The sequence below is a fragment of the Monodon monoceros genome, unplaced genomic scaffold, assembly GCF_005190385.1.
Source record: "Monodon monoceros isolate NGI ecotype Baffin Bay Population unplaced genomic scaffold, NGI_Narwhal_1 Super_Scaffold_9, whole genome shotgun sequence".
Taxonomy (NCBI): Eukaryota; Metazoa; Chordata; class Mammalia; order Artiodactyla; family Monodontidae; genus Monodon; species Monodon monoceros.
The window spans coordinates 48,652,934-48,680,016 of NW_021703786.1; the positions used below are offsets into that span (position 1 = coordinate 48,652,934).

Genomic DNA, 27,083 nt, shown 5'->3' on the forward strand with positions numbered 1-27,083 from the left:
GGAGGAGGGGGAGGGGAGGAGGAGGGGGGGGAGGGGAGGATGGGAGGGGGGGGGGGAGGAGGGGGAGGAGAACAAGGAGGTGGAGACGCCATAATTAGCCAGATCACCGGGGGTGGCGCTGGAATGCTAGGGCAGAGGCAGAACCTCCTGGAGTTCCCAGGATGGAGATCAGCCCTGGTGAAGAAGGGAGGGGTTTGCCAACGCTTCCTGAAAGGAACTGTCAGAAACCGAGAAACAGGAGGGCACAGTGGCCAGGGCACAGCTTGGGCAGAGCCATGGAAGAGCAGGGAGCTGACATTTGTGAAGCTCTCCTAGGAGTCTGGCTTAAGAGACATTCTCATTTATGCCACACACCCCGGGAGGTGGAGGGGAGGAAATGATCACCCAGAAGGCTCAGGAGACATCCCCAAGGTCACATGGCTGGGAAGTTGAAGAGCCTGGATGTGAACTCTGGAATCAGACTCTAGACCTTCACTGTCCACCGCGGTGGCCCCGAGCCACTGTGGCTGTTGGACACCTGAATAGCAACTAGTCCAAACTGACGTGTGCTGTAAATGTAAAACAGGCTGAGTTTCGAAACTCAGTATGAAAATAGGCGAACTATCCCATGGGTAGCTTTTACATTGATTACATGTTGAATTATGTTGGATATATTGAGTGGAATAAAATACATTATTAATTCACTTCACCTATTCTTTTTACTTTTTTAATGTGGCTACTAGAAAATTTTAAATTATATCCGTAGCTTGCATTTATATCCCTTTTGGACAGAGCTGGTCTATACCATGAAAACAGAAATGCACAGGACAGATTTAAAGGAAGAGAGTGGGAACTCACCCATTTTTTGATGGGGGAGGCAGGGCCAGATGGTGAGGTTCTCAGGGATCAGGTGGGCGCAAATATCAAAGATGACTGAGCAGTGGACTGTCTGCCTCCTCTCCTCTGTCCCAGCTGGACAGCCAGCAACAGGTGGACTGGGGCCAGGGATGACCATTCCCCTGCGGTCCCCCCAGTCTCCCAAGATACATCAAGCCATAGTAGTTGCCATAGAGACAGTAAATCTTCCTGAAAACTGAACTTGGCAGCAAGGTGGGGGTGGTAGGAGAATCTACCATAAAGAGAGAGGGAGGGAGCCAGGCTTATCCGGAGAGGAAATCTGTGTATGCTGTGTGTTGGGGGCAGGGTGGTGCATGAGCTCCCACCCTGGAGGGACAGGGAGGGATGCACAGCTCAGGCGGTGTTTGCACAGAGCTTTCCGGGCCTTCCTCCCTACTGCCCCAACCCCCCTTACCAATTCACCAGAAATTTCCTATCTTGTTCTCGCATTCTGACTCTGGGACGCAAGTGGGGGTGGGGGCAGATAAGCGCCAGCCCTCCCTGATCCCACCGTCGCACCTCAGCCCCTAGCAGCGTCGGTTTCCCTAAGAATATCAGAGGGGGTGGTCAGGGGCATGAAAAAACAAATTGGAGTGTGTTACAGCACTAGAAGCAGGCCATTCATTGCCCAGCTGAGAGGGTGGGAAACAGGCAGATCGAACACCAGCTTTGTCGCGCACTCTCCGGGCCATCTTGGACAAGGGCCTCGGTTTGCCCATCTACGGACAGAAGTCAATGTTGCACTAACTACAGGCCCCCCCGTGTTCTCTGACTTCTCCCCACTTTAGGGTGGCACCTAAGCTCCCAGGTCCCAGGCAGCATGGCACATGTGTGTGCCATGGGGCTGGTGCACAGGGGCTGGTGCACTTGGGCGGTGCTGGGTACTCCTGCTCACCAGGCCGAAGTAAGAGCCCCTTGAGCTCGACCCGGAAACTGTGACACTGGTACCCACTTCCAACACCCCGCAGGGAGGGTCAGAGAGATAAAGGGTTTTGAAAGTGGGAGTGGGGGAAGGCGGAAGCCTCTGCTCTCCCATCAGAGTTCCTCCTTCCACTTGACACAAAAGCCCATTCAACAGAGGGGGAGACTTGAGTCCTAGGGAAGGGCACCCAGGTGGCATATGTTTTATGGCTTAAGCCAGAGCTTGCCTCTCTCCATGGGTACAAAGTTAGTTCTCTTTCGAGTCTGTCCAAAATTCCTCCATCTTTTTTTTCTTTCTAGTTCCAGATTTTACTAAGCTATGGTTAGGCCAGCACGCCGGGATGTCAGGTATCCAGTCACTGCTCTCCCATGGCAGAGAGCCCCCACGTGCTAGCCTGGCCAAAGTCTCTTTCTCTCAAGGCTGCACCCTTCCCACCGAGGGGCAGCTCAATTTAGGGAAAACCCCTGTTCACAGGCACCACCACCCCCCCGCCCCCCACCCCAGAACTATGGGAGGGGAGCGAGGAGACTGGAATCCCAGAACGCCCTTCCATCCCCAAAGGGCCTGAGGACCAACCACCTTTCAAACGGGGAAACAGACCTAAACATAGGCTAAGACCGGCCCAAGGTCACACACCAAGCACAAGGGGGAAAATCCGGGGCTAGAACTCAGTTGTTCTATCTACCTCTAGCCCCTCCCCAAGGCTGATTCCCGGAGATGCTCACAGAGGATGAGGCAGCCCCAGTGGCCCGCGCCCTACCCCAGGCCCCAAGCGACACAGAACAGGGGGAGGCGTCTTCGGGCCTCTAGCCAGGGCCAGCTGCAAACCGCATCCTGGGTCCCCAGACGCCGCGGACCCGCCCCGCCCCTCCCTCCGCTCCCCGCAGCCCCAAGCCTTTGTCAGCCACGCGCTCACACGCTCACACACACATCCGCGCCGCCCGCGAGCACACACTTGGTTTCCCCTGGCACACACCCGCAAGGGGCGCGCGCACTCGCCGCACGCACGCAGGGGAGTGGGGACGGCGGAGGAAGGAAGGAACTGACCGGCTACGGACCGACAGACAGCCTGGGCTGGGGGAAGGGGAGGAGAGGCCCGGGAACCTGAGGCTGGGGCGGATGGGGGCGCGGAGGTCAGAACGCAGAGAGACGCAAAGGAGACTCTCTCGTAGAAGAGGACAACGGATAGGACGTCAAGGGCTGCCGAGGACGCGCGGGCTACTCCAGGGGTGGGGACTCCCCCAACCCCAGGCCCGGGGGTACGGGGGCCGGTCCCTGGATTGGACCAGTAGATCTCAGGGCATCACTTGCCCAGTCGTGCCTGAACGGAGGGCCCTTAGGGACCCCACGAAAGGCTTGGATATAGGGGGCCTGGGACCGAAGCCTCCCCGAGGTACCTCGAGGCAGAGGGTCCTGGTTCTTGGGCTGGGTGGGGCACTCGCTCACCTGCTACGGTGTACCTGTCCAGGTAGTTGAGCACGTTGCCCAAGCTGAGGATGGCAGCGGCTGCCCCCCGCCCGCGGCCCAAGCTGGCTGGTTTGGGCTGCTGAGCGCCGAGGCCCTTGGCAGCGGCTGCGCAGCTGGGGGTGCTGGGGGTGCTGGGGGGTGCGGAAGGGGCCCGTCTCACGCTGCCCGACAGCGTCTGCACCTCATCGTCGGCGGTCGCCACTCCAGCGGCGCCCGCTGCCCGCGCCCCGCAGCAACCGCCACCGCCGGCCCCTCGCTGCGCCCCCCGGCGCCGGCGCCGCCGCTCCGCGTCCGCCTCCTCCTCCTCCGCGCCGCCCGCCGCCGCCGAGGCGCATTCCAGGCACATCATGCCGGCCGGGATCGGGGCGGCGGGGGGCGCGGGGGGCGCGAGGCCCAGCTTGGGCCCACTCAGTGCGTGTGTGCGCCGAGGAGCCGCCGCTGCACCATCCCGGCCGGGCCCCGTCGGCTCCTGCGGTCCGACCCCGGCTGCGGCGCTGCCACCGTCTCAGCCCGGTGCGCCGCGGTCGCCGCCGCCGCTGCTCTGACAGCTGCGGCCCGGCCCCGCCCACCAGGCCCGCGCCCAATCAGCCCCGGGCTCGGGCCACAGCCCCGCCCCGCACGTGCTGCCCCCGGGGGGCGGAGGAGGAGGGGCGGGCCGCAGAGCCCCTCCCGCCCGACGGGGGCGCAGTCACTCTGGAGCCGCGCGGCCGCCGAGGCTGACGAGGACCCGGAGGGGGTTTGTGGGGAGCTGCGGAGCTAAGAGTAGCGTCCGGGAAGCAGGACTTCCCAGCACCCACTCAGTGCCCTCCCCGCCCCCTACCAAGGCGGAGACTCTGGGAGAAAGCTGAAGGCTAGAGCTCAGGGCATACGGACATCCTGGAGAGAGGGTCTCAGACGGTTAAGTCAGGGGTTGCGGGTAGGAGGGCCCACGGCCTTTCCAGCAGCTACTCACCCGCCATGATTTAATCAGTTCAGGGAGGGCTGTGTAAGAACCAAGAAGCGTGCCGGGTGGGGGGTTGGCCCGGGACCCAGGCCTCCACCAGTCACAGAAGGCTATGGCACTCACCCATCTGGAAGCTCAGATCCAGCCCCCTGCCTCCTGCTGGGCCCATTCCTGTGTGCACACCGAGACCCTACCCCTGCCCCTCAGAAAGGCAGCCCCTGGGAGAGAGAGCCAGGGCTCCAACCGGCCCCCTGCCCCACCCCCGAAACAGGGCATTGAAAGGGGGCCTTCTCTCCTGAGGGCACGGCAACGGGCAACCGCAAGCATCACACTTCAGCAGCGCACGACAAAGCCCTCAATGGGAGACAGGAGGCTGGGTCCTAGCCCAGTTCTGCCCTGGTGTGTGGCATGACCCTAGACAAGACCCCTAACTTTCTCTGGGTCTCAGTTTCTCTCTTTGGGGGTAGATAGGAGGATAGGATTTAAAGGGTCTGGAAGTCCCCCAGGTCCTCCCTTGGGGGAGCGGGGCGCCCTGTCTCCTGCGCAGAGTGGTCAGGTAGTTTCTGTATTCAGGGCCACAATCTCCACTCTCACCCATCTCAGAGGGGCTGTGGTTTTGGTAAGCTCCCTCCCCCATTCATTTGTTTGCAGCTTTGAAATGAAAATCCTGTACAGAGTGCTGAGGACATAATGGTAGAAGTAGACAGAGCCTGGGAAACCAGAGTTCTTCACACACAGGTTCCAGGGCCCATAAGTGACCCTACCGTGGACATGCAGTTAGTTGGCAGCAGGGCTGGTGCTGACCCAGGTTGGTGCAATACCTTCGGCCTGGGCTGGGAGCTCGGTTCCCACTACAGGCTGCTCCAGATCCCACATCCGTGGGCAGGTGCATCTCGTGAAGGTGTCGGCCACAGTGAGTCATGGCATAGCCAACGGGTGACACAGCACAAGTCACCCCTCCCCACTCCCGCCCCACCGTCTCTTGTGAGCAGAGTTAATCCCCGAGCTGGTGTTTCTTGGCGCCTTTGAGGTGTATTTTAAATTCTGCAAAGTGACTAAAAATATGCTTCATCGTGTTGGGTATGAATGACTGTGGCGGGAGGGTTAGGAAAACAGATTTCATTCTGAAAGTTGCCTTGCTGCCTCTTTCCAGTTTGCTGAGCCCAGGACTGCAAAGCTGGGTGAGGGAAGTTCCACGGGGTGGCCCAGGATGGCAGGTGATTAAACAGGGAAGGACAGACCTAGGAGCTCCATGGGGTTGGGACTGAGCCCTGGCACTGACTTTCATAACTGTGTGATGGTGCCAGCTAAAGGACAGTGCCCAGCGGGGCGATGCGGCCAGCTAGGGGCCTGTCCAGCAGTGAAGAAGGCAGAACCATGGCTCTAAGCCCAACACCATGGTCCCCTTCCCACTCCCCAAAATTCCTCATCCTTTCAGCCACAGCTCTGCCCAGGGAGCAGTTTTAGGCCTTAGCCAGAAAGGGGAGCATTCCCTTTCCATGGCACTGCCTTTCCACCACTGAGTAGGCTCTGGAGCAGGGGAAAATTGGCAGAGTTTTGAGCCTTTCAAATTTGGGGGACCTCTAAGCTGCCACCAAGCAAGCCAGCCATTCCCAGTCTGTGGGGTTTTCTGGGATTTTAACTCAAAGGCACTCTCTAGAGTGGGTCCTTAGGTGGGATATGGGGCCACCAAAGGCACGGTGATGGGGGGACAATAAGCCCTTTTGGGCTGTATGGCCCTGGGCAAGTCACCGTGGCCTCCTGAGAGCCTCTGGGACCATCAGCTAGAGAACTTGTAGGGTTCTTGTCTTCATCTCACAGATAAAGAGACCCAGGGAAGAGAAGTAATCTACCTAAGGTCACTAGTAAATGATGAGGCTTGCACTAAACCCAGGTGTGTCTACCCCCTAATCCAGTGTTTCCTCTACTGCCCCATAGCGATGCTCTTAGCTTCTCCAGGACAGAGCTTTCTCATCAACGTGATGGGAGGCTGAACTCAATGATGGCTAAAGGGCCTTCTGATATTCGTTCATTAGGTCTAGACCATAATTTCAAAACAAATGGGCACATTTCATTAGTGGCCAGTGTCCCAAGGGCAAGTATATTTGGGAAATGGTGGGATAAACACAGAGAATTAGGTTTCCTAACTGAGGAACTTTTCAGAGTCTGTAATCTGAGAGTGTACACTGGGAGTCTCCCATGGGGAAGTATAGGCTGCCATGTCCCCATGTGTACTAGACCACAGAACATCTCGTAAGATGACTACAGCTTTGCAGAACACACTCTGAGAAATACTGGCTCCCCCACGGCTGCCACCTGGGAGCTCAGTCCACCTCCCCTCTGCCCATCTCCCTACACAGGAGTGTCTCCAGGGCTCAGCCTCAGTCTCCTCCCTGCTCACATGGCACACTCTCCCTTGGCAGCCTCTCACCCATGCTTGGGCTTTCAACAATTATCCACCTCCCTAGGACACCACAACCTCCATCTCTAGATGTGGCCTCATCTCGGAGCACTAGGTCCACATGCAGTTTCCTGCACACTCCCCCCTAGATATCCCCCAGCACCTTAAACTCAGCACATCCAAGATTGAACTCATTGTCTTTCCCCTAAACCTGCTCCCACCCAATATCATTTATCTCTTGACAAATAGCAGCGGCATCCACATTGTCACTGAGCTGGGAACCTGGGAGCCATTTGGGACTCCTTCCTCTCCCTCAACTCCCACCTCTAGGGCCTGTCCATTTTTTCTCTTTAATATCTCCCAGTGTCCCAATTGCTCATGGACTTAGCTCAAACCTCTCCATGTCTCACTTGGACCCTTTTAAAGATGAACACCACCTGTTCCAACATTCCCCTCCAGTCTTTTTCTTTTCTTTTTTTTTCAGCCACATGTGAAATCTTAGTCCCCCGACCAGGGATCGAACCCACAGCCCCTGCAGTGGAAGCGCGGAGTCTTAACCACTGGACTGCCAGGGAAGTCCCCCGCCCAGTCTTTTCTTCATATTTTTTGCCAGTAATTTTCTAAGTCACACATACAACCCTAGCACTACCTTGCACAAAACTTTTCCATGGCTCCCCACTGCCTACAGGATTAAAAATATCTAAGTTCCTATCTACGAAACAGAAACAGACTCACAGAGAACAGACTTGTGGTTGCCAAGTGGGGGGGGCGGTGAGGGAGGGATGGATTGGGAGTTTGGGATTAGCAGATGCAAACTATTATATATAGAATGGATAAACAACAAGGTCCTACTGTATAGCACAGGGAACTATATATTCAATATCCTGTAATAAACCATAATGGAAAAGAAAATGAAAAAGAATATATATATGTATAACTGAAACACTCTGCGGTACAGCAGAAATTAACATGACATTGGAAATCAACTATACTTCAATAAAATTAATTTTTTAAAAATATCTAAGTTCCTTAACATGATCTCCGATAACCCTTCATGACCCATGCCAATCTCCAGCCTTAGAGCCTACTGCCCATCTCTCAAAATTACACTCGTCTACACTGAAAATTGATCTCCCTGAACTCGCTCATAGTTATGATACTTCCTGGAGCCCAGAGGAGTGGCAGGAATTGGGGGCAGTTGTCTCTAGTCCCCGCTCTCCCCTCAACACAAAAGCCCTTGTCCTACTAACACATTGATGGTTCAGGACCACGGAGAGCGTCCCCTGGGCAGCCCCCTCCCCCGGCTTTTTAGTCCTGCTCTGCCTACGCTGTCTACCTAGGTCACTCCTCCCATTAGTCCTTCAGAAATCCAGCACAGCCATGACTTCCTCCAGGAAGCCCTCCCTGACCTGCTTGTTTCAATTGTCATTTCCTCCCCTAGGTTACTTGAGTAACCTGTGTATCCCTCCTCCATCACACCAAACTCATTGTGCTGACTATGTTTGTACATGAGTCCACCACTCCCCTCCACCGGCCCAACAACAGATCGTGAGCCTTAAGGGCCCATACGCTGTCTGATTCACTTCCGCTGTCCAGGACAGAGGAGGTGCTCAGAGAATGTTTGTGACTGAATGAGTAAATGACATTTAGCAGGTGCTTAGTAAGTGTGTGCTGATTTGCATCATGTATCTGTTGCTCTGCGTGACTCAGAACCAGCCAGATTCCTCTCCGGGCCCTTCTGGTAAAGGCATTTTCTCCCTGATTGACTCCACCCTCCATTAGCTTCCCTGTGCCATTTCCCTCCCACCCTTTGAATACGTTCTCCACAGGTCACCACCCACGGGTAGGGAGAGGACACCTCCTCTCTGCTCCCACTGTTGCCAAGCTGGGGACTTCTTGGAGCCCCTCCATCCCCCAGCCTGGGCCTGCCTCACGAGTTTTGCTCAGAACGCTTCGTCTCTGCCTCTCTCTCCTGCTCAGTACAGATGCCTCTGAGTCCCCACTAACACAGAAGTTCCTGTTCTGTCTTTTGAACATTCTTAACACTTTCTGAATTACAGACGCTCCGATCTCCTTTGATCATGGACTCAGACTATAAGAAGTGAAAAATCCCTTGAAGGACACTGAGTCCAGCCTCTTCCCTGTCCCGTGAGAGGCTGCATCTGAGAGGACTGGCCTGCCCAGGATCACTGTAATAGACATAGTCGGTTTTTGTGGGTTTGTTTTTTCTGGTCTTTTTTTCTTTCACTGATGTTTTATTTTGATGCTCAATGTCCATTTCCCTTGCTAAGTGACCCTGGTTTCCTGGTCTTAATGGAGCTATAAATCAAGGCATGGGCATAGGATCCAACTGGACTCTCTCAGCCAGGGCTTTAAATCTTGATGTCACAGGACACCAATCTAGGCCTTTAATTCACATTCCAGTGCAGATGGCCTCAAAGGTGTATTGGATCAGCATTTTGTTTTTTTTTTAGCAGAACAGCCGTTTTCTCAAACTTTTACATGGAACCCAAATATGTAAACAAAAAAATATATTGCTGGGCCAGTCTAGGAAAAAGAATAGGGAGAAAATGTCCCAATAAGGTGGCCCCGGAGCCCTGGCTCCTGAATCTCCAATCTTCCCATAGATTCTGTGAGCTCCTGAGGTCTTCAACAAATCCCTTTCTTGCTTAAGGTATCAGTCAGTTTCTGTTGCACACCACCCTACAACCTTAACTGATGTGGTCCCACAGAAAGAGCACGTGCAGTCCCATACCTCCCTGTGTCAGATAAGGCTTGGCTCCAACAACCTCTGGTTGCCTCCTGCAGCTGCATTAAACCAGAAGGCTCACAGGCCCACCCAGGCATGGAGGAAAGATAGACTCTTCAGGGAATGAAACAGACTGATGTCTGGTGTTGCAGGGGGACAAGCCAGGACTGGGGTGACCATCTCGACGCACGTGTTTAACCCTCCAAGCCTGAGGTCAGGGTGGAAGAAGAGTTTTCTCATCCAGACCCTATAAACACCTCCTCACGTGCTCACACACCAACACAGAGATGAGCACGCACAGGCACACGCACACTGACCAAGCACACCTGCATACCTGGATGACACCTGGGAGCTGGAACGCAGCGTGTGTCCTGGAAGAGCAATTAACACATGATGTGAGCAGATCAGGTCTGAGGGCCTCGTCCTGCTCAGCAGTGTGCTCCTCCATCAACATTCCCACCAAGTGAGTCCACAGTATCAGGGACTGATCACCCAGCAAGTGCCCTGTTGGCCAGAAAGGTGTGTTCTATTGACCACTCCTCCTGCCTAGCCCGAGTGGCTGGGCTCTCAGAGACCTATACCTGCGACCTCAGCACAGTGAGGTCTGAGTGACCAGCCCCAGAGAGGCAAGGGGTGGGAGCTGAGTACAGCTGGGGTCAGGTTGCTTGCAGAACAGATACTGGTCTCCCCCTCCCAGAGTCTGCCAGCCCGCCCTGCTCCTGCCCCGCCTCCAAACACTTCGGATGATAACATCGTATAAACTCCTGGTGGGGCATTTTGTCTAGCTCAGTCCCAGAAAGCACCACCCTGCCCTGCCTGGCAACCCAAACCCCAGAAAGCACTTGAGTCAGAAAGAACTTCCCTGATTACAGGATTCAAGCTCCAGCTCCTCGGCTGGCATCTGAGCCCTCTGGTCCCAGCCAGTCTCTCCCGCTCCCTCTCTCTCCCCCAAAACACACATACCCCCTCCTTCCTGACCACACCACACCTCTCCGTGATTCATCACGTATCTTCCGCCCCATCCCCTGTACCTCTGCCTGTTCTATCCACCAGGGATTCCCTTCCCCACACCTCTGCCTGTTCTATCCACCAGGGATTCCCTTCCCCACACCTCTGGCTTTTTACCAGCTCCTAGGCTGACTCCTCAAAGCTTCTGAGGGATGTAACCCCTTCTTCTGCGGTGTGCCTCACTTGGCCCAGCCAAGCGTTTCCCTGTTCCTTCTGGGGCTGTGAGGTCCAAGGGCAGGGCTGGAGTCACTGCCCAACACCAAGATGGGCACCCATTGGTACCAACGCATGTTTCTGGAACTGGCATAAATGAGGTTTCTGATCTCTCTCCCCAGCCTGAGGACTCTGAGGTGGGAGAGGTGGGGGTAGCTGATGACTCTTGGGAAGCGCTTGCCCATCTCCTGGGAGCTGAATCTCACAGGGGTCCTCCCCCGGATTATAGGAAGGAAGATCCTGGAGCTGGGCTTCTGTGGACCTAGACCCAGCCCGTGAGAAATCACATGAGGTCTAGGTTAGAAAAATCACATTCAACACACCTCATAAATATAGCTGGGGAGTCTGCAGCTCAGAGAAGACAGGAAGCGGCCCGGGTCACACAACCAGTGAATCCCGCACAGACTGACTGCCTCCTTCTCAGAGGAAACTAAGTATGATACTGTGATTTCTAATAAGAAATATATGTTTGGTCTTCATCCTGTTTCTGGCACAAAGCTCCTAAAACCCTTGGAGTTTCCTAGGTGATGAGAGCCCTAACAGTGTCTTTCCTTTGTTAAGGAGGTGACTTTTGGAACTCACCTAAGGATGAGGCTGCTTGCCAGAGAACCAGCCTTGTGATTAGAAGGTTGGAACTTTCAGCTCCACCACCCCCGCCAACTACCTCCCGGGAGGGGAGAGAGGCTGGAGATTGAGATCAACCAGTGACGGTTTAATCAATCATGCCTAAGTAATGAAGCCTCCGTAAAATCTAAAAGGACTGGGTCCGGAGAGCTTCCGGGTTGGTGAACACATGGACATCTGGGGAGAGTGGTGCCTGGAGACAGCGTGGAAGCTCCACGCCCTTTCCCCATACCCTGTCCTATGCATCTCTTCCATCTGGCTACTTCTGAGCTATACTTTATAATAAACTGGCAATATAGTGAGTAAATGGGTTTCCTAAGTTCTCTAGCACATTAATGGAACCCAAGGAAGGGGTTGTGAGAACCTTGGATTTACAATTGGTCACAGCCTGGACTTGTGATTGGCATCTGAAGCGTGGCACAGGGGTGACAGGGACAGTCTTTTGCACTGCATCCTTACCCTGCAGAATCTGATGCTATCTCTGGGTAGACAGCCTCAGGGTCAAGTTGAATTGTAGGACCCCCAGCGGGAGTCAGAGAATCGCTTGGTGGTGTGGGAGTGGCGCCCCTCTCCCGCACCCACACTGTAACTGGGTGCAGAACCCTTACCATGCAGCCTCATGAATCCTTTCTCTCCTAACTTCAGGGCCGGCTGTTTCAGGAGCGCCAAGCATCAGATCGTGGGTGGAAGGGGAGGTCACCCTGGTGACGGCTGCTCCTGAGGGGCCGCTGAGACTTGGGGGTGAGCGTGGCAGGCGCGGGCTGAGCGGGAGTGTCCAGCTCCTGGAGCCCGTCCCATCCAACATAAGGGGCAGGGAGGACACCACAGGGGGGCAGGGGGGCAGGGGGGCGGCAAGCAAGGGTCAGGAGGTGAGTGTGAGTCTGGGTCACTGCTCTGCCCACAGCTGCTGGGAGGCAGGCCCAGCCTGGCACACCGCAAGTGGCGATCAGCAAGTGAACAGTGATTGCCTAGCTGGGCACCAGGGCAGGGGAGACCCGCTTATGCTCATGGCGGAAAGAACATGCCTCCCCACTGCTGCCCGCCTGGAAGCTGTTGATCTCCTGCGGGGCCCACTGTGCCCAGCTGCTCCAAGCCCAGGGGCAAATATGAGTCCCAGCGAGCCGGCCCTCCCCGTGCGGGAGGAGGCCGGGATGCAGAGCAGGGCCCTCATGCACAGCCATGCCAGCCCCCCAGCGTGGGTCTGCGCAGGCCTGGGCACTCCTCTGAGTGCCTCCTTGGTTCCTGCAGCCACACTCCCACACCAGCACCGGAGTAGAAACCTCTTCAAGACTACTGATTCAGCCCCCACTTCGTTCAGAGGGTGAACGCACGCAGAGGGCTGCCCCTGCAGACTGGGGAACCTGGGTCAGAGCAGGCGGTCCAGGGTGCGGACACCCAGAGGCCCACGCTGAGCAGCCCTGCGTCCTTGGCCCAGACTGCCCACCTCCCCGTCTCCTGCTTCCAATCCCAGGAGAGACACCTTGAGGCTATAAATAACATAGGTCTAAAGGCCTATATCCACGGGCTTTGTACTGGCCACACTTTAATCGGGCCCGCTGGCAGCCAGGCTGAGGGACCCGCGCTGGCGTGGCCTCGTGCTGGGTGCAGGCACAGGCTCAGGCCTCCCACCAAGGGTGCTGACAGCTCAATTCCCAGCCCAGCCACAGGCGCTGCCAGCTCTCTAGCTGGGAGCGAAGAAGTGGCAGGTGCAGCTTGGCCAGGGTCCCGGAGCCGCAGTCAAAGGTGGGCAGAGGCACTGATACAGTGGAGGCCGCCCAGAAAGGTGCAAGCAGGGTGGGTGGGACCTCCTCGCTGCAAGGCAGGGGCCTCAGGGGTCCTCTGGGGAGGCACCTGTGCTAGGAAGCAGGCATTGGCTCTCCATGGCCTCGCTGTGCACGTCCTTGCTGTCGGGGATCCCTGTGGGAAGAAATCGCTCAGCCAGCCCCAAAGAAGTCAAAGGCGTTTGGGGACGAGGCCTGGGCACAGCCTGTCATGAAATCCTCTAGCTTCCGTTTTCAAAATAAATTCCAGATCCGACCTGTTCTCCCCACCTTCAATGCCACCACCATGGTCCCAGCCCCACTGCTCTCCCCTGATGGCTGCAGGGCCTCCTGTGGCGTCTCTGCTTCAACACTAGCCCCCTACAGTCTGTTCTCAACACAGCAGCGCCAGAGTGGTGCTTTTAGGATGTAAATCAGACACCCTGGGGTTTGTGCACTGGAAACCAGAAAGCAGCTCCCATCTCACTCTGTGTAAGGACTCAGTCCCTGCAAAGGCCCCCAAAGCCCCCACGCTCTGGTCCCATTACTGTCACCCTCGTCCCAACCACTGGCCCCCTTGCTCCTGGCTCCAGCCACACTGGCCTCCTTGCCAGTCTTCAAACACATCAGGTCCATTCCTACCTCGGGGCCTTTGCACTAGCTTTTCCCCCTGCCAGAAGCACCTTTCCCCAGATGGCTGCATGACTCAGTCCCCGCGCAGTGCGGACCTCTCTGACCACCCTTTCAAAAACTGCAACCTGCCCCCACCTGTTCCTCTCTCCCCACTTTCCTGCTTTATGTCTCTCCGTAGCACTTATCACCTTGAACATACTCTATCTTCTACTTCTGTTTGTTTCGCTTCATGGGGGCTCGGACTTGGTGTTCACTCCCCACCATCTGCAGCCTTGCCTGGCACATAGCAGGGACGTAATAACTACGGGTGAATGGATGAACAAATAAACTAGCCAGGGGCTCAGCGGGTGGGTGGTGATCCTGCTCCTATAGGGTCAGCCCTGAGCCTGGTATGGGTGCAAGGTGGCAGGGGTACCTGTCTGCCGGGCCTGGGCCTGGGCCTGGTCTCTCTCCAGGTGCAGTGCAGTCAGCAGGAAGCAGCCACCACCCAGGGCGATAACGAAGGCGCAGCACAGGAAGCTCTGCTGAAGGCTGAGGAAGCGCTGCAGGTAGGAGTCGGGACGCGCAGCCCGCAGGGCGCTGGAGATCTGCAGAGGAGACAGGCTGGGTCTGTCGGGCCCACCAGACCAGCCTCCAGGCCTTCAAGTGCACTTCCTCCCTGGAGCCCGGCCATCCACCCAGCCTTACAAGTCCAGTGAGGTAGGGGCTGCCGGCATCTCCCAGGATGTGGCCCACTGTGATCTGAAGCGCCTCTGCCGTCCCCCGGCACCTGGGTACCACCACGGACTGCAAAACACAGAAGCACCAAGGGAGCTCCCCAAGCGAGGGCAAGGAGTAGGTGCCCCCTCATGCCCTATTCTGTCCCCCGGCTGCCAAGGACCAGCCTGGCGGGGTGACAGGCTGGCTAAGAGAGTGGGATGGCAGGGGGTTGACGAACCCAACGCCTGAAGCCCCACCACTGAGCCATCAGGTCGCTTGGAGGCTCAGGAAGGCTCCCTGGTCCCCTGGGATGGAGCTGCCGGGTCCCTGATGAAGGCCACCCCTCTTGAGGGTTTGCTGTTAAGTCAGGGCGACCAGGCGTGGCTGTGACAACAGTGATGGGGCAGGTGTGTCCCAGCTCAGGGGCCCACAAGGCAGCAGTGTGGGCTGTGGGGTGAAGAGCGGGTACACAGCTAGGCGCCTGCACGTGTGGGCGCCTGGGCAGAGTGGTGTGGAGGGCTCAGCCCCCATCTCAAGAAGCCCCTCTGGGCAGAGACTGAAGGCAGGCTTGCTGAAAAGGCCCACTTGGGAGGTTAAGAATATGAATTCCAGAGTCAGATTGTCTGGCTTCCAATCCCACACCCCCAACTCACTAGCCGTGTGACCTTGGGCAAGTCACTTCACCTTTCTGTGCCTCAGACTCCTCAACCCCATATGGGGATAATAATAGTACCTACATAAAGGGTTACTTTCATTATCGCTCCTCATCTGATACCTGGAGGACATCAGGCTGAAATCATGCCCTATGATTCTAAGGGGCAGAAAGCTTCCAGGCATTTGAACATGCTGTGCCTTCTGCTTGGCAAGCCTTCCCCTCTCTGGTCCAGCTGGAGCATCCCCATTCATCCTTCAGGACTGACCTTTGGGTCACCGCCTCTGTGAAGCCTTCCCAGAGTTCAGGTGCCTGCCCTGAGCTCCCCCAGCTCGTGTGCACCCCTAACTGAAGGCACATCCCCCTCAGCTGGAAGGTTCATGGTCCTCCTCCCCTTACCCTTACATTGTCCAGCAGCAAAGTTCCTGCCTAAGTTCTCTTGGGGTCCCTGGGGTTCAGCAAGGCACCAGGCACAGAGGGGACTAGCTGAAAGTTTGCCAACTCAATAAGTCAAGTAGAACCATCAAGGAGACTGGTCTCAGGAGAGGCCCCGCCAGAGCCCAGGGCTGCAGCATGGGAGGGGAGGGAGGCAGGAGGTTCAAGTAGAAGCCACACGTCACACAGTCCCAACAGGGCAGCCACAGGGAAACGTCTCACCCCAGAGCCTTAGCCCCAAGGCCTAGTTGTCCATAATCTGAGCCCATCAGAGAATAATAACAATGATAATAATTATTATTATAATAATTAACATTTATTAAATGCTTCCTGTATGCATTTTCTGTATCTCATATACATATATATATTTTATATATCCGCTCAACCAACCCATGAGGGAGATACGATTACTAGCCACATGTTACAGATGGGAAACCCTCCACAGAGAGGGTGAGTAACTTGCCCAGGGTCACCCAGCCAGGAAATAGTAGGGCTGAGATTTGATCCCAGGCCTTCTTCTCCAGGGTCTGACCTTTGACCATTCTGCTGTTAGAAGCAAGAAGGAAACTTTCCAGCAATATTTACTCATTTTTTATAGAACATTTGGAAAACAGTGAGAAGAACCAAGAGGAGAAGCTCACCCCAAGCCCCGAAAACCGCTAACTGGCAGCGAGAGCAGGGAAGGGAACTCCAGACAGGGGACGGTGTGAGCCAAGGTGTGAAGGCCAGAGCCCGGGGACTGGAGAGAGGGGTTTGTGGGTGGGCAGGGCAGTAAGAGTCACTCTTGAGGGTGACCGGCTGGTCCCGGAGTCACCGGCGCTGAGCCACTCTGTCCAGGTGGTGAAAGAGGCCGGGCCTCCCACCCATCACCTGGACCTGCCAACAAGCCTGAGAAGGAACTGACCACAGCTTTGCACCTTCCCCAAGTGCTACCTTCTCACCCCATAATTATGTGATTACTCACTGGTGGTTCTGGGCAGAAGGGCAGGGCCTCCTAGAAGATGGACTCTGAGTGTCCAAAAAAGTCCGTGCAGGGGCTGGTTGGACCCTCCCTTCCTCCCCTCCCAGGAACTCCAACCTGCGGGACCTGGACCAGCCCCTGATGCCAGTGGCGGGAGAGGTAGGTCTCCCCCTGCCTGTTCTGGGTCCCCAGGGTCTCCACGTAGCCAAGGGTCAAGGCTGGGCCCCACCAGCAGCTAGAGAGCCCAGCAGGTAATTTTAGAAGTTCAGAGGCTTTTGGGTTCCCAAAACTCCAGGCACACTCTATTCCGAGATAAAAACCCCTCTGTTTTTGACTTGCCCTCCTTAGAAGAGCTGTTCCCTTTATATCCAGGGGCATAACCAGCGCCAATCAAGGGCGTGCATCAAGGGAGTGCAGAAAGTCGGTTACTGGTTACTGCACCAGTCACCAGGTGCAGACTCCCTGGCAGCCTGCCTCACGTTCCCCACTCAGCCCTCCCACCCAGACACCCCTGGGAGGGTGAGACAGACAAGTGAGCAGACGGCTACCTAGGGGCAGCAGGCAGAGCAGGGAAGCATGGAGACCGGACAGAGGGAGAACAGGAGGGTGATGATCCCCCAGCGGGAGGGGGTGGCGATGTGCTGAGGAGGTGGGAGGTGAGCCTGGTGGCGGATTTCCAGCACCCTGGAGGACAGACCTGGAGCGAGTCCCCCTTCTACCCTACTCCCCACGGTTGGCGGTGGGTAAGCTGGAGCGGGGCCCAGACAGACAGGAGGGTGTGGAGGGAGCCAGAGACCCCATCAGTAGGTCTGGGGAAGCAGGGAGTTCATCTGGGGAGACACACTCTCCAGCCTTCCAGGAAGCAAGGCGCTCCAAGGCCCCGCCGGGCAGGGGGAGGTTGCCGGAGGTGGGTCTGAAGTGGGTCTTGGCTGTGACGAGCCAAGGTCCTTTTTATTAACTGACCCACCAGGAGGTAGGGGCTTCCCAGCGTGCAAAGAGTGAGCTCCCCATCAGAGAGTAGGTGAACAAGGGGACGGACTGCACTAGTCAGAATGTCGCAGAGGGTTCACGAGCTGGGGAGCTACACTAGACCAGTGTTTTCCAGTGCGTTCTGAGGATCGGCTCTACCGGGATCACGCAGGACATTCGACAGCAATGCAGATCCCTCGACCCAACACAGACCCAACTGAATCAGACTCTGAAGACAGAGGGCCTGGAAGCTGAATTTGTAACAAGCTCCCCCAAACCTGATTCTTAGGCTCAGTGAAGTTTGGGAACCACTGAAGAGCCCCTGCGGTCTCTTCCCCAGAGAGAATCTGGATTCTCCTCCTTGTGGATAAGCAGATCAAAGAGAGCCGTGTCCCTGAGGCAGGACTGACATGGGGCCATGGAGCCCACAGCAACCCCGCAGGAACGTGTGTGATACGGGCTTAGCTCACTCTGCCCGCGTAGCCTGGGCGTAACTGGTAGGTAGGTACCACCTTTCTACCTACTGCACACTTGAGCAAACCAAGGCCAGCCAGAGAGGTGCAGGGCTGGGAGTGGAAGCAGGTGGACTGTTCCAGAATCCTGGCTCCTGGGCTTTGCTGCCCTCTCACCTTCTGTGCTTCAGGAGCAAGGGCAGCCAGCAGGGACCTCCCTGCACTTCCTGCCACACCAGTGTCGCCACACTTCCTGCCCCTGCCTTGCTGCAGGCTGCTTCCTCCCCAGCCCCATCCCACCCCCTGCTGGCCTCTCTCCACCCATCTCCCCTCCAGCCCCCTGGAGCCTGCTCCTGCCTCACCTCTAGAAAAGCAACCCCAGCTACCTATGACCTGCCAACTCCAGCTACCACCCTCTCTCTCCTCTCTCCCCTGCGCAGCTTCTTACTCTCCAGGTCACGTCACCTCCTACTCTTCCTCACCCTGCCCCCAGCTGCCATCTGTCTGCCCTCCACCCCACAGCTGGGAGCCCCCCACTGCCGGAGACCACTCCCCCCTGGAGCCTTCCCCCTCTCTCTGTCAGGGGACTGAGCTCCAAAAACCGCAGGGACTGGTCCAGCTCCGGCCACCAAAGTGTCACAAGGCTGTCCTCTACTGAGGGGCTTTGGGAAGGTGGGGAGGCAGGGGAAGGGAGGCTAGAAGCCTTCCTGGGATGACAGGCCCCACTAAGCTTTAGGGGCTGGAGGCCTCCAAGCCAGGGGAGGACCGTGGGGAACACTAAGTAGGCTGGATCATGTCCAGCCCGGCCCCCTGGGCAGTGCCAGCCAGCTCCCCAGCAGACCCAGATGGCTCAGACTATGGCTGACTGGCCCCCTCACCCCTCCTCTCCTGTCCCCAGCCCACACACAGCTCTACAAAGAGCCTGGCTCTGCCAGGTTAATCATTCCTGCAAACACAGACACGGTGGTGGTGGGGGAGCACACAGGCGCAGTCTTCACATATCTGCAGGGCTGCCGTGTGCAGCAGGGAGCAGGTGGCGGGGGGGGGGGGACATGGAGGAAGCTGCAGGGGGCAGGATTCAGAGGACAAGTGGGCAGCCCCACTCATGACAACGTTTGCCTGGGACTTCCCTAGCAGTTCCACACTTCCAATGCAGGGGACACGGGTTCAATCCCTGGTCGGGGAAGTAAGGTGCCACACGCTGCACAGCTTGGCCAAAAAATAAAGGATTTGCCAGCACGATTCCACATACCGAGGGCTTTCCTTCAGGCTATCTTGCTTACCCCGCCAGGCTGGTTATGATTACCTCCTTTTTTTTTTTTTTTTTGCGGTACGCGGGCCTCTCACTGCTGTGGCCTCTCCCGTTGCGGAGCACAGGCTCCGGACGCATAGGCTCAGCGGCCATGGCTCACGGGCCCAGCCGCTCCGCGGCATGTGGGATCTTCCCGGACTGGGGCACGAACCCGTGTCTCCTGCATCGGCAGGCGGACTCTCAACCACTGTGCCACCAGGGAAGTCCATGATTACCCCTTTTTATAGACAAGGAAACTGAGGCCCAAGGCCATTCAGCAGGTCTATGGCTGAGTCTGGGATGGAGCCCAAGTCTCCTGCCTGGAAGGAGGAAAAGAGAAGACCCGCCAGCCCTGCAGCTGATACACCCACCCAGGAGTCAAAGACAGGACAGCCCTGTCTACATCCGCTGAGCCTGGGCCAAGAAGAGGCCCAGAGCATCTAGACAGAGAGCGAGCCTCCCGTCCACAGCAGTATTCAAGCAGCTTTTGTTGGCTAATTAAATGACTACACTTCCCCACAGCCCTTTCAAACTCAGATTCCAGGATGCCAGGATTTCTCTGGGAGATGGAAGATGAGAAAGTAGGAACCACTGACTTGCTGTCAGAATCCCAGCCAGCATTCTCTGTGCCAGGAACAGGGCAAAAGCTTTACATGGATAATCTCATTTCACCCTCACAATAATCCAGGAGGTATTTTCATCTCCATTTTCCACACAGGGAATCTGAGGCTCGGCGACACAAAGTGACTTGCCTAGGTCACACACAGCTAGTAGGTGGCAGAAGCAGGGCTGAATCCCAGGTCTGTTTCCTGAATCCAGGTTCGTGCCCCTGAACTAGACCCCCTTCAGGACAGCTCTCAGCCGACTGCAAGCTGCTCTGGTTCCCTCATGCCCACCCAGCCCTGGACTACCAGGAGGCAGGAGGAGGGCTCTTGGGGTGTCCCTAGGTCTGGGACCCTGTGTAATCCACAAGGGCACAGCCCTTCAGTGTTCAAAACGTTTCCCTGCACATCTCCTAGAAGGAGGCAGGGAGGCTGGACGGAGAGTGTGAGGCTCAGGGAGGGTCTTGCTAGACTCTGGACCTAGCAGTCATGGGGTCAGGATAGCATCAGCCCTCATTATAGCCTGAGCCTGCCCCTTGCCTTGCAGCCCATGATATGGGAGCTGGGGTGGCCTGGACCCACCTGGGCTCTGTGGCCCTGAAGTCCAGCATCCCTGTCTGCACACCCAGAGTGGAGGCCAAGGAGCCTGCTCGCTGAGAAGTGCAGTCAAGAAAGAGGGAGGGAGGCCTGGAGTCAAAAAGCCCGGGCCCAGCCTTCCCTCATGGCGCAGTGGTTGAGAGTCCGCCTCCCGATGCGGGGGGCACGGGTTTGTGCCCCGGTCCGGGAGGGTCCCGCGTGCCGTGGAGCAGCTGGGCCCGTGAGCCATGGCCGCCGGGCCTGCGCGTCTGGAATCTGTGCTCCGCGGCAGGAGAGGCCACAGCAGTGAGAGGCCCGTGTACCACACACACACAAAAAAAAAACCTGGGCCACAGTCTTGGCTCAGTGCCTCTGCAGGCTGTGTGACCTTGGTTCAGGCACCTGCCCTCTCTGAGCCTCCATTTGCTCATCTACAAAATGGGAGTGATGGTCAAAGGATATGTCTGAGACTGTCAGGGAGGCCCCTGGTCCAAGGTGACTGTTCATTGACCTTGGTCCCCTACCCCATGGTCTCTGAAGCCCCTCCTGGCCTCTAGGCCACTCAACAGCAGAAGTCCAGCCCTGAGCAGGACAGACTCCAGCTGCCCCTGCTCGAGAGGCCCCAGGACCAGCCCTCCGTTCCGACTCTCACACCTACCAGCAGGATGTCAGCAACCACGGCCCAGTTGCAGGACAGGAGCAGCTCCCCAAGGGCCAGGAACACCTGTGAACAAAGGGTGGCCAGGATGAGGCTCCCTGGATCTCAGTCACCAGCCCCTCCCCACGCTGTTTCTTCCCACCTGTGGAGAAGGAGACTGAGGCTGCCCAGAGGAAGGACCCATCGAGACTTACTGGGGTGGGTGAGGTTTGCAACTGTTTTCCCAGCTGCGACAGCCTCCAGAGTGGGTAGACATTCCCATCTGGGCAGACTGGCAGCCGTGACCCAGAGAGGAGTGCCAGGGCCCGGGCCTGGGAAGAGCACTCCCCCTGATGGACGGCCCCCAGGGTCTAGCCACTGAGGTCACCCAGGGAGGCAGCCAGGACTCCCAGGCCACACTTAAAGGTGCAGAAACAGGCACTTCCCTGGTGGTCCAGTGGGTAAGACTCCGTGCTCCCAATGCAGGGGGCCCGGGTTCAATCCCTGGTCGGGGAACTAGATCCTGCATGCGTGCTGCAACGAAGAGTCCACATGCTGCGACTAACAAGTCCACATGCTGCAACTAAACACCCCATGTGCCGCAACTAAGACCCGGCACACCCAAAATAAATAAATAATAAGTAAATAAAATATTTTTTTAATAAATAAATAAATAAAGGTGGGGAAACAGAGGGGAAAGGTCCAGAACTTGCCCACCCTCCCCTTTGTTCCCCTAAGGCCTGTGTACACTAAGGAGGTGCCTACTGCATGCCAGCCAGACTGCCCAGTCCAGGCATCCTATCAACAGCCCCTCCTAGGCCTTCCCCTTCCCAGACCCCGAGAGCAGCACAGGGAGGTGAGCAAGGCTGAGACAGTAAACTGTGCCCGGGTCAGGGCCAGGGCTTGTCTGAGGTTGCCAGCTGGCCCAAGGCAAAGCCATCCTGAAACACAAGGCTTCCGGCCCCCGTCCAGTGCCCACCCCCACCCCAGGCACCTGTGGGGCTGGGATAACCTTGTGTGCCCACCCTCCGCCTCACCATCTGGAGGCTGCTGTGTACCTGTCTCTCCCAGCTCCCTGAACCCCCTACCTCGTGCCAAAGGATTAGGACAATCCTCATTCCACTCACTCAAGAAGAGTTTAATGAAGCAGCAAGAAGGAGGGGAAAAGTCTCATTTCTCAGAGCTTCTAAGGGCTTATTGCTGGAGTGGAATTAGTCATTCCTGGAGTCACGGGGCTGTGCCTGGGGCAGCCCAGGCTCTGGATCCCAAAGGCCTACAAGCACCCAGGACCGCGGAACCAAAGGCCCACTGCCTGCACACTGACTGCGCGCCAGGCGTGTCCACTTTTGTCACCCATCCAACTCTCAGCCACCTCATAAGACACGTATCATTACATCCACTCTACAAATGAGAAGACTCAGGCCCACGGTCACACATCAAGTCACTTTCTGGTGAGCCCCTCTCCCCTGCGGCAAGGTGAGGGGCAGGAAGCTATCGCTGAGGTCGGGGGGAGACTCCAAGAGGTCCCAGAGGCCATAGTGCTGGGCGAGGCTGGCAAGAGGGAAGTCAGAGGAAAGCCCAGGATGCGGAGGGCTTCCAGGTGGAGATGGCATTGAGCAGAGCCCCAAAGGATGGGCAGCATCAGAATGGGTCTGGAAGAGCCCTGAGGCCGTGCCAGGCAGAGAACCGTAGTGAGCAGAGGCGAGGAGGCTGGAAGGCACCCACGAGGCCCGGCGGGCAGGAGTGTGGCCCGGGGCTGCGGAGAGACGGCAGGACCCACTGGGAAGGGGGAGCAGTGGGTGTCTTCTCCCAGTCTCACTAGTCCTTGGCCCTCCACAGACTGGGCAACGCTTGAAGGCAGGGCGGGGCCTCCCTCTGGGCCCGGGGCTGGGCACCCACAGGGGTGGGAATCAGGAAGTGGCCAGCTGGCAAGCCTTAGGCGGGGCCCAGGCAGGCTGCAGACCCGCATTCCAGCCCCACAGGGTCTGCCAACCCGGCCTCCTGGGACCAACATGAGGGCAGCTCACACCCATCCTTCCCTCGACTCCCACATCCACCAGGACTGCCAGGCCACTGCCCTCCTCCCACTTCCAGCTCAAAGGCATCCTACCCTCCATAGCCGGGGGGCCAGCCACACGGAGCCTGCTCTCTGCGGGTGCTGCGGTCTCCCCGCTGCTGCCCCACACCCACGGGACATGCTGAGATACACCTTTTCCTTCCTCCAGCTGGAGCAGGGTGGATCCTGACCCCAAAATAGGGCCGATCGGAGGGAGGCTGCAGCCACAACAGGCCCTTTCAGGCTGAACAAGCTGCCTGAGGATGCCAGGTTTCCTCAGACACACCTGGAAACCCACCCCAAGCCACCAAATCCCCGCCTCCACGCAGAGGCTTTGAGGAGCGAAAGGCCCAGCTGGGGAGAGGCCATCTCCTAATCCCGTAATTACAGAGTCTCCTGAGGCGGCTGCCTGGGCTCAAGGAGGGACACCCCATCAAAGAGGTGTGACCCCCTGGAGGGACGCCCCATCAAAGAGGTGTGACCTGGCCATGTGGGGCCACCCTTGGCAGTCACCACACTCTGGGCCTTGGTTTCCCCAACGCTACTACGATAGGGTGGCCCAGCGCCCCGGCAGCCCCCTCCACCACCAACAGCTTCTGCTTTTTTTTTTTTTTTTTTTTTACAGCTTTTGCTTTTAAAGCTGCAAGATAACTTCAGTTGGTCCCACAGGCTGCGTGCAAATCGGGTCTGAGAAGCCAGTGGCCTCCACGACCAAAGCAGACTTGCGTTCCGCAATTAAAAAAACAAAACAAACAAGAAGGGCCCTGGTCTGAAGTTAAGTCACGGTGAAGAATGTAGCCAGCCGACCGTTCAAAGCTCCTCCCACACGGGCCCCTCAGCCCCCTGGACGCCCTCTTCTGCACGGCCACAGGCCCCTCACACTGACCAGGTCCCCAAACCTGCTCCCTCCTCCTGTCCCCCCATGTTACTGTCCTCGCCCAGGGTGCCTGAGGTAGCCAGGATACAGGACCAACCCACAGACTGGCCACCAGCAAGCTGCCCAAGCGGTCAGACATGGAAAGGGAGAGGCGGGGGGCTCCTACATGCCTTGCTCGCCTTCGCACCCCTCCAGACACCGATTCCTCTCCATTCTGCATCCTAAATGTCCCTCAGATCTGCCCCCTCCTCCCGGCCACTGCTGCTGGCCTGGTCCAGGCCTCCCCCATCCCTCCGCCTCACCAGTTTCCCAGGCCCCACCATCCCTCCCGACAGCAGCCCCGGAGGAGACTTCCGAAAGGGAAATGGGAAATCTGCCCTTGTCCCCTTAGTGCCTGTTCATGGTTCCCTGCACCCTGACTCCGTCTCCCTGGGTGATAGGGCCTGGGAATACTGCCTGAGAAGCGTGAAGCCCCTCAACCCCTGGCCTTTCCATTTCAGACTCAAGAGGATTTCCCCCTCCAGTGGGGGCGGTGATGATGCATATTTCTGGCCTTAGTCACCCCCAGTCAGAGAGGCGTGTACACACACACACACACACACACTCTCTGACACATGCACTCACATAACACACAACCACACAAGCTTGCACAGACACGTGCATCCTCAAGACACACACACACACACACACACAAGAGCTCCAAGACCCATGCACACATACCTAGACCCATAACCTGGGACACATACACAAAACTCACACACCACAAAGACACATACATAAGCAGGTAACAGGGATGACATTCTAAGTATTAAAATATGTGTGGCAAGAGTACCAACCAAACAGACGGTGGCTGGAAAACAGCCTAGCGTGTACATGTGCGTGCTTGTGGTCTTATCGTGTAGACAGCAAGTTGTACACAATCACACGGGCACACACGCACGTATACATGTACACAAACACGCTCTTGCTTTTGCACTCATGTGCATACCTGCACTCGGACATGCACACACTCATACCTTCACACACAAAGACACCCTCCTCACGTACACCTGCACGCACAGGTAGGCATGGGCAGGGAGCAGGACGGAAGCTGGAGCACCTGCCCCAGAGGAGGCTCAGCCCCTGTGGAGTGGAAGGGACAGTGTCTTCACTTTGGTCCATCTCAGTCTGACAACTGGGCAGTAACTGATCTCTGAACTGCAAAGAATGGATTCTAGGTGCCCCCAGGTAGGGAGAAAGCAAATGTCTCCCATGGGCTTGTGGAGACTCAGGCAGAGGTAAGGCCGATCCTCCCCTTGCACAGGTCAACTCTTCACCCAGTGTGGTTGAGCCAGTCAGGATGCAGGTCCCCGGCACAGACTGGCCACCAGCAAGCTGCCGGGCCGGCTGGCACACTTTTTCCCTGGGCCTGCCAACCTGTAATTGCAGGGACTGTCTTTAGGGCACAAGGGTACCACCCAGCTCCCATGGGCCAGCAAAGGCCCAGCAGCCTGGCAGACAGGCAGGTGGGGAATGAGCTCCAGTCCTCCTGGAGAACCCAGCTGATACTGCAGGCTCTGCTGCCCATCCAAGAAGAGACACCTGCTAGATCCTGGCAGGGAAGCGGGGTCCTCAGAGGAAGAGTAGGCGGGCTTCTCTCAGCCCCTCGTAGGCAGCCTCTGGCAAGGCCCAGTTACTCCAGCCCAAGACACAAGAGCAAAAGGGCTGGGACTTCCCTGGTGGTCCAGTGGCTAAGACTCCTTGCTCCCAAAGCAGGGGGCCTGGGTTCGATCCTTGGTCAAGGAACTAGATCCCATATGCCGCAACTAAGAGTTTGCATGCCACAACTAAAGATCCCGTGGCAACTAAGACCTGGCTCAGCCTAAATAAATAAATAAATAGGCTTGTCCAAAAAACCCGCAAGGGCCAAGTGGTAGGAGAGATCCCCCAAGCTGGGGCACCTGCACGGCCCAGCTGTCTCGCCACCAAGGGATGACAGCAGGTCCCATAGTCAACCCTGGAATCCTTAGCTGACCCAGACCACAGCTACAATGGACACACATCCTGACTGCTCCCTGCCAATCATCACGCAAGACTCCCTTGTGGGCACCGGGCTCAGCAAATACGGGGCCTCCATCTTTGGTCCTTGCTCAGGAATCGCCAAGGCTGAGAAGGGCAGCATCCCTTCCCGGATGTAAAGGCCTCAGTGACCGCCAAGCTGGCTCTGCTCTGTGTCATGGTGGCCACATTGCTCCTTGGGCCAGAAGGGAACTCAGGGTTACGATCTAGTTTGGGCTGGAAGGAGCCTTAAAGATCATCTGGGGCAACTCCTGTGTGAAAATGGAGGGTTGCAATTGCACCATAGACTTCCCTTCCCCCAAAAGTAAAAAATAGTGTCGGGGGGTGGGGCAGAAACGTTTTTCACCAAAGGAAAAAAAAAGCTTAATGAGGTAAGTATTAAATATTGGCAGCCAAGGCAAAAAAAACCAGATAATTCTGGAGTAAAGTAGAGAATATAACCCTTCTCAGCTCCACCCTCCCCAGAGCTATCCTCCAAAGCCCCAGCATCTAGAGGGAAATAAACTGAGCAGGGGTCCTGTGTTTCCACTCTTTAACTGAGAACCAGTGGGAAAAGCTGCTGGGGAGAAATGGGTAAAAGTGGTGAAAGTGAATAAATGACTCCAGTTACTGACTCCACATAAGGCCTAAAAACAGCAATTTTTTACTGTTTTTTACTGGGCCTAAGGTCCAGTAATTAAGTAGAATGAACCCTGTGATAGAGCATTTACCTAAATCTCAGAAGAGAGAGCAGAGCCCAGGTGTTCTAACAAAGCCCCTCCTGCCTTACCTGAGCCCTGCAATTCCCTCAGGCGACAGAAAACCTAACACTCAACTCTCAAACTGCAGCCCCTTTGGGGAAGAGAATGGTCACAGAGAAGGCAGGAAGACAGCAGAAGAAAAGGAAGAGTCACCCACACTACATCAAAGCAAATTCAGTATCAGAGCAGAGCTGCCCACACCCAGGCTAGAGAAAGCACTCAGTATGTGAACTATGCAAACATACAAAAAAAAATAAGTAAAACAGCGAGAGAAAGTAAGAGAGGGAAGGAGGTAGGAAGAGAGGGAGGGAGGGAAGAGAGAGAAGAAAGAAAGAAGGAAGGGAGGGAGGGAGGGAGGAAAGAAAGAAAGAAAGAAAGAAAGGAAGGAAGGAAGGAAGGAAGGAAGGAAGGAAGGAAGGAAGGAAGGAAGAAATGAAGAAAGAAAGAAAGAAAGAAAGAAAGAAAGAAAGAAAGAAAGAAAG

General features: G+C 56.6%; 2 protein-coding genes across 4 annotated transcripts in view; both read right to left on the reverse strand.

Moving 5' to 3' along the window:
* Positions 1-3,828, reverse strand: part of SPNS2 (sphingolipid transporter 2) — a 35,156-nt gene extending 31,328 nt beyond the window's left edge. Inside the window, exon 1 of the mRNA XM_029212875.1 lies at positions 3,245-3,828. Coding sequence (XP_029068708.1) covers positions 3,245-3,614 — 370 coding nt within the window. The 5' untranslated portion in view covers positions 3,615-3,828. The remainder of the gene's footprint in view (positions 1-3,244) is intronic.
* Positions 1-27,083, reverse strand: part of SPNS3 (sphingolipid transporter 3 (putative)) — a 76,300-nt gene that overhangs the window by 18,877 nt on the left and 30,340 nt on the right. For 2 of the 3 annotated variants that reach the window (XM_029212879.1, XM_029212878.1), the window contains 4 exons: positions 20,892-20,957; positions 14,284-14,382; positions 14,012-14,183; positions 9,693-13,120 (listed from right to left, as the gene is read on the reverse strand). In XM_029212879.1, coding sequence (XP_029068712.1) covers positions 13,032-13,120; positions 14,012-14,183; positions 14,284-14,382; positions 20,892-20,957 — 426 coding nt within the window. In that variant the 3' untranslated portion in view covers positions 9,693-13,031. Of the gene's footprint in view, positions 1-7,562; positions 13,121-14,011; positions 14,184-14,283; positions 14,383-20,891; positions 20,958-27,083 lie in introns of those variants that run through there. The other variant, XM_029212877.1, reaches the window with a different exon arrangement.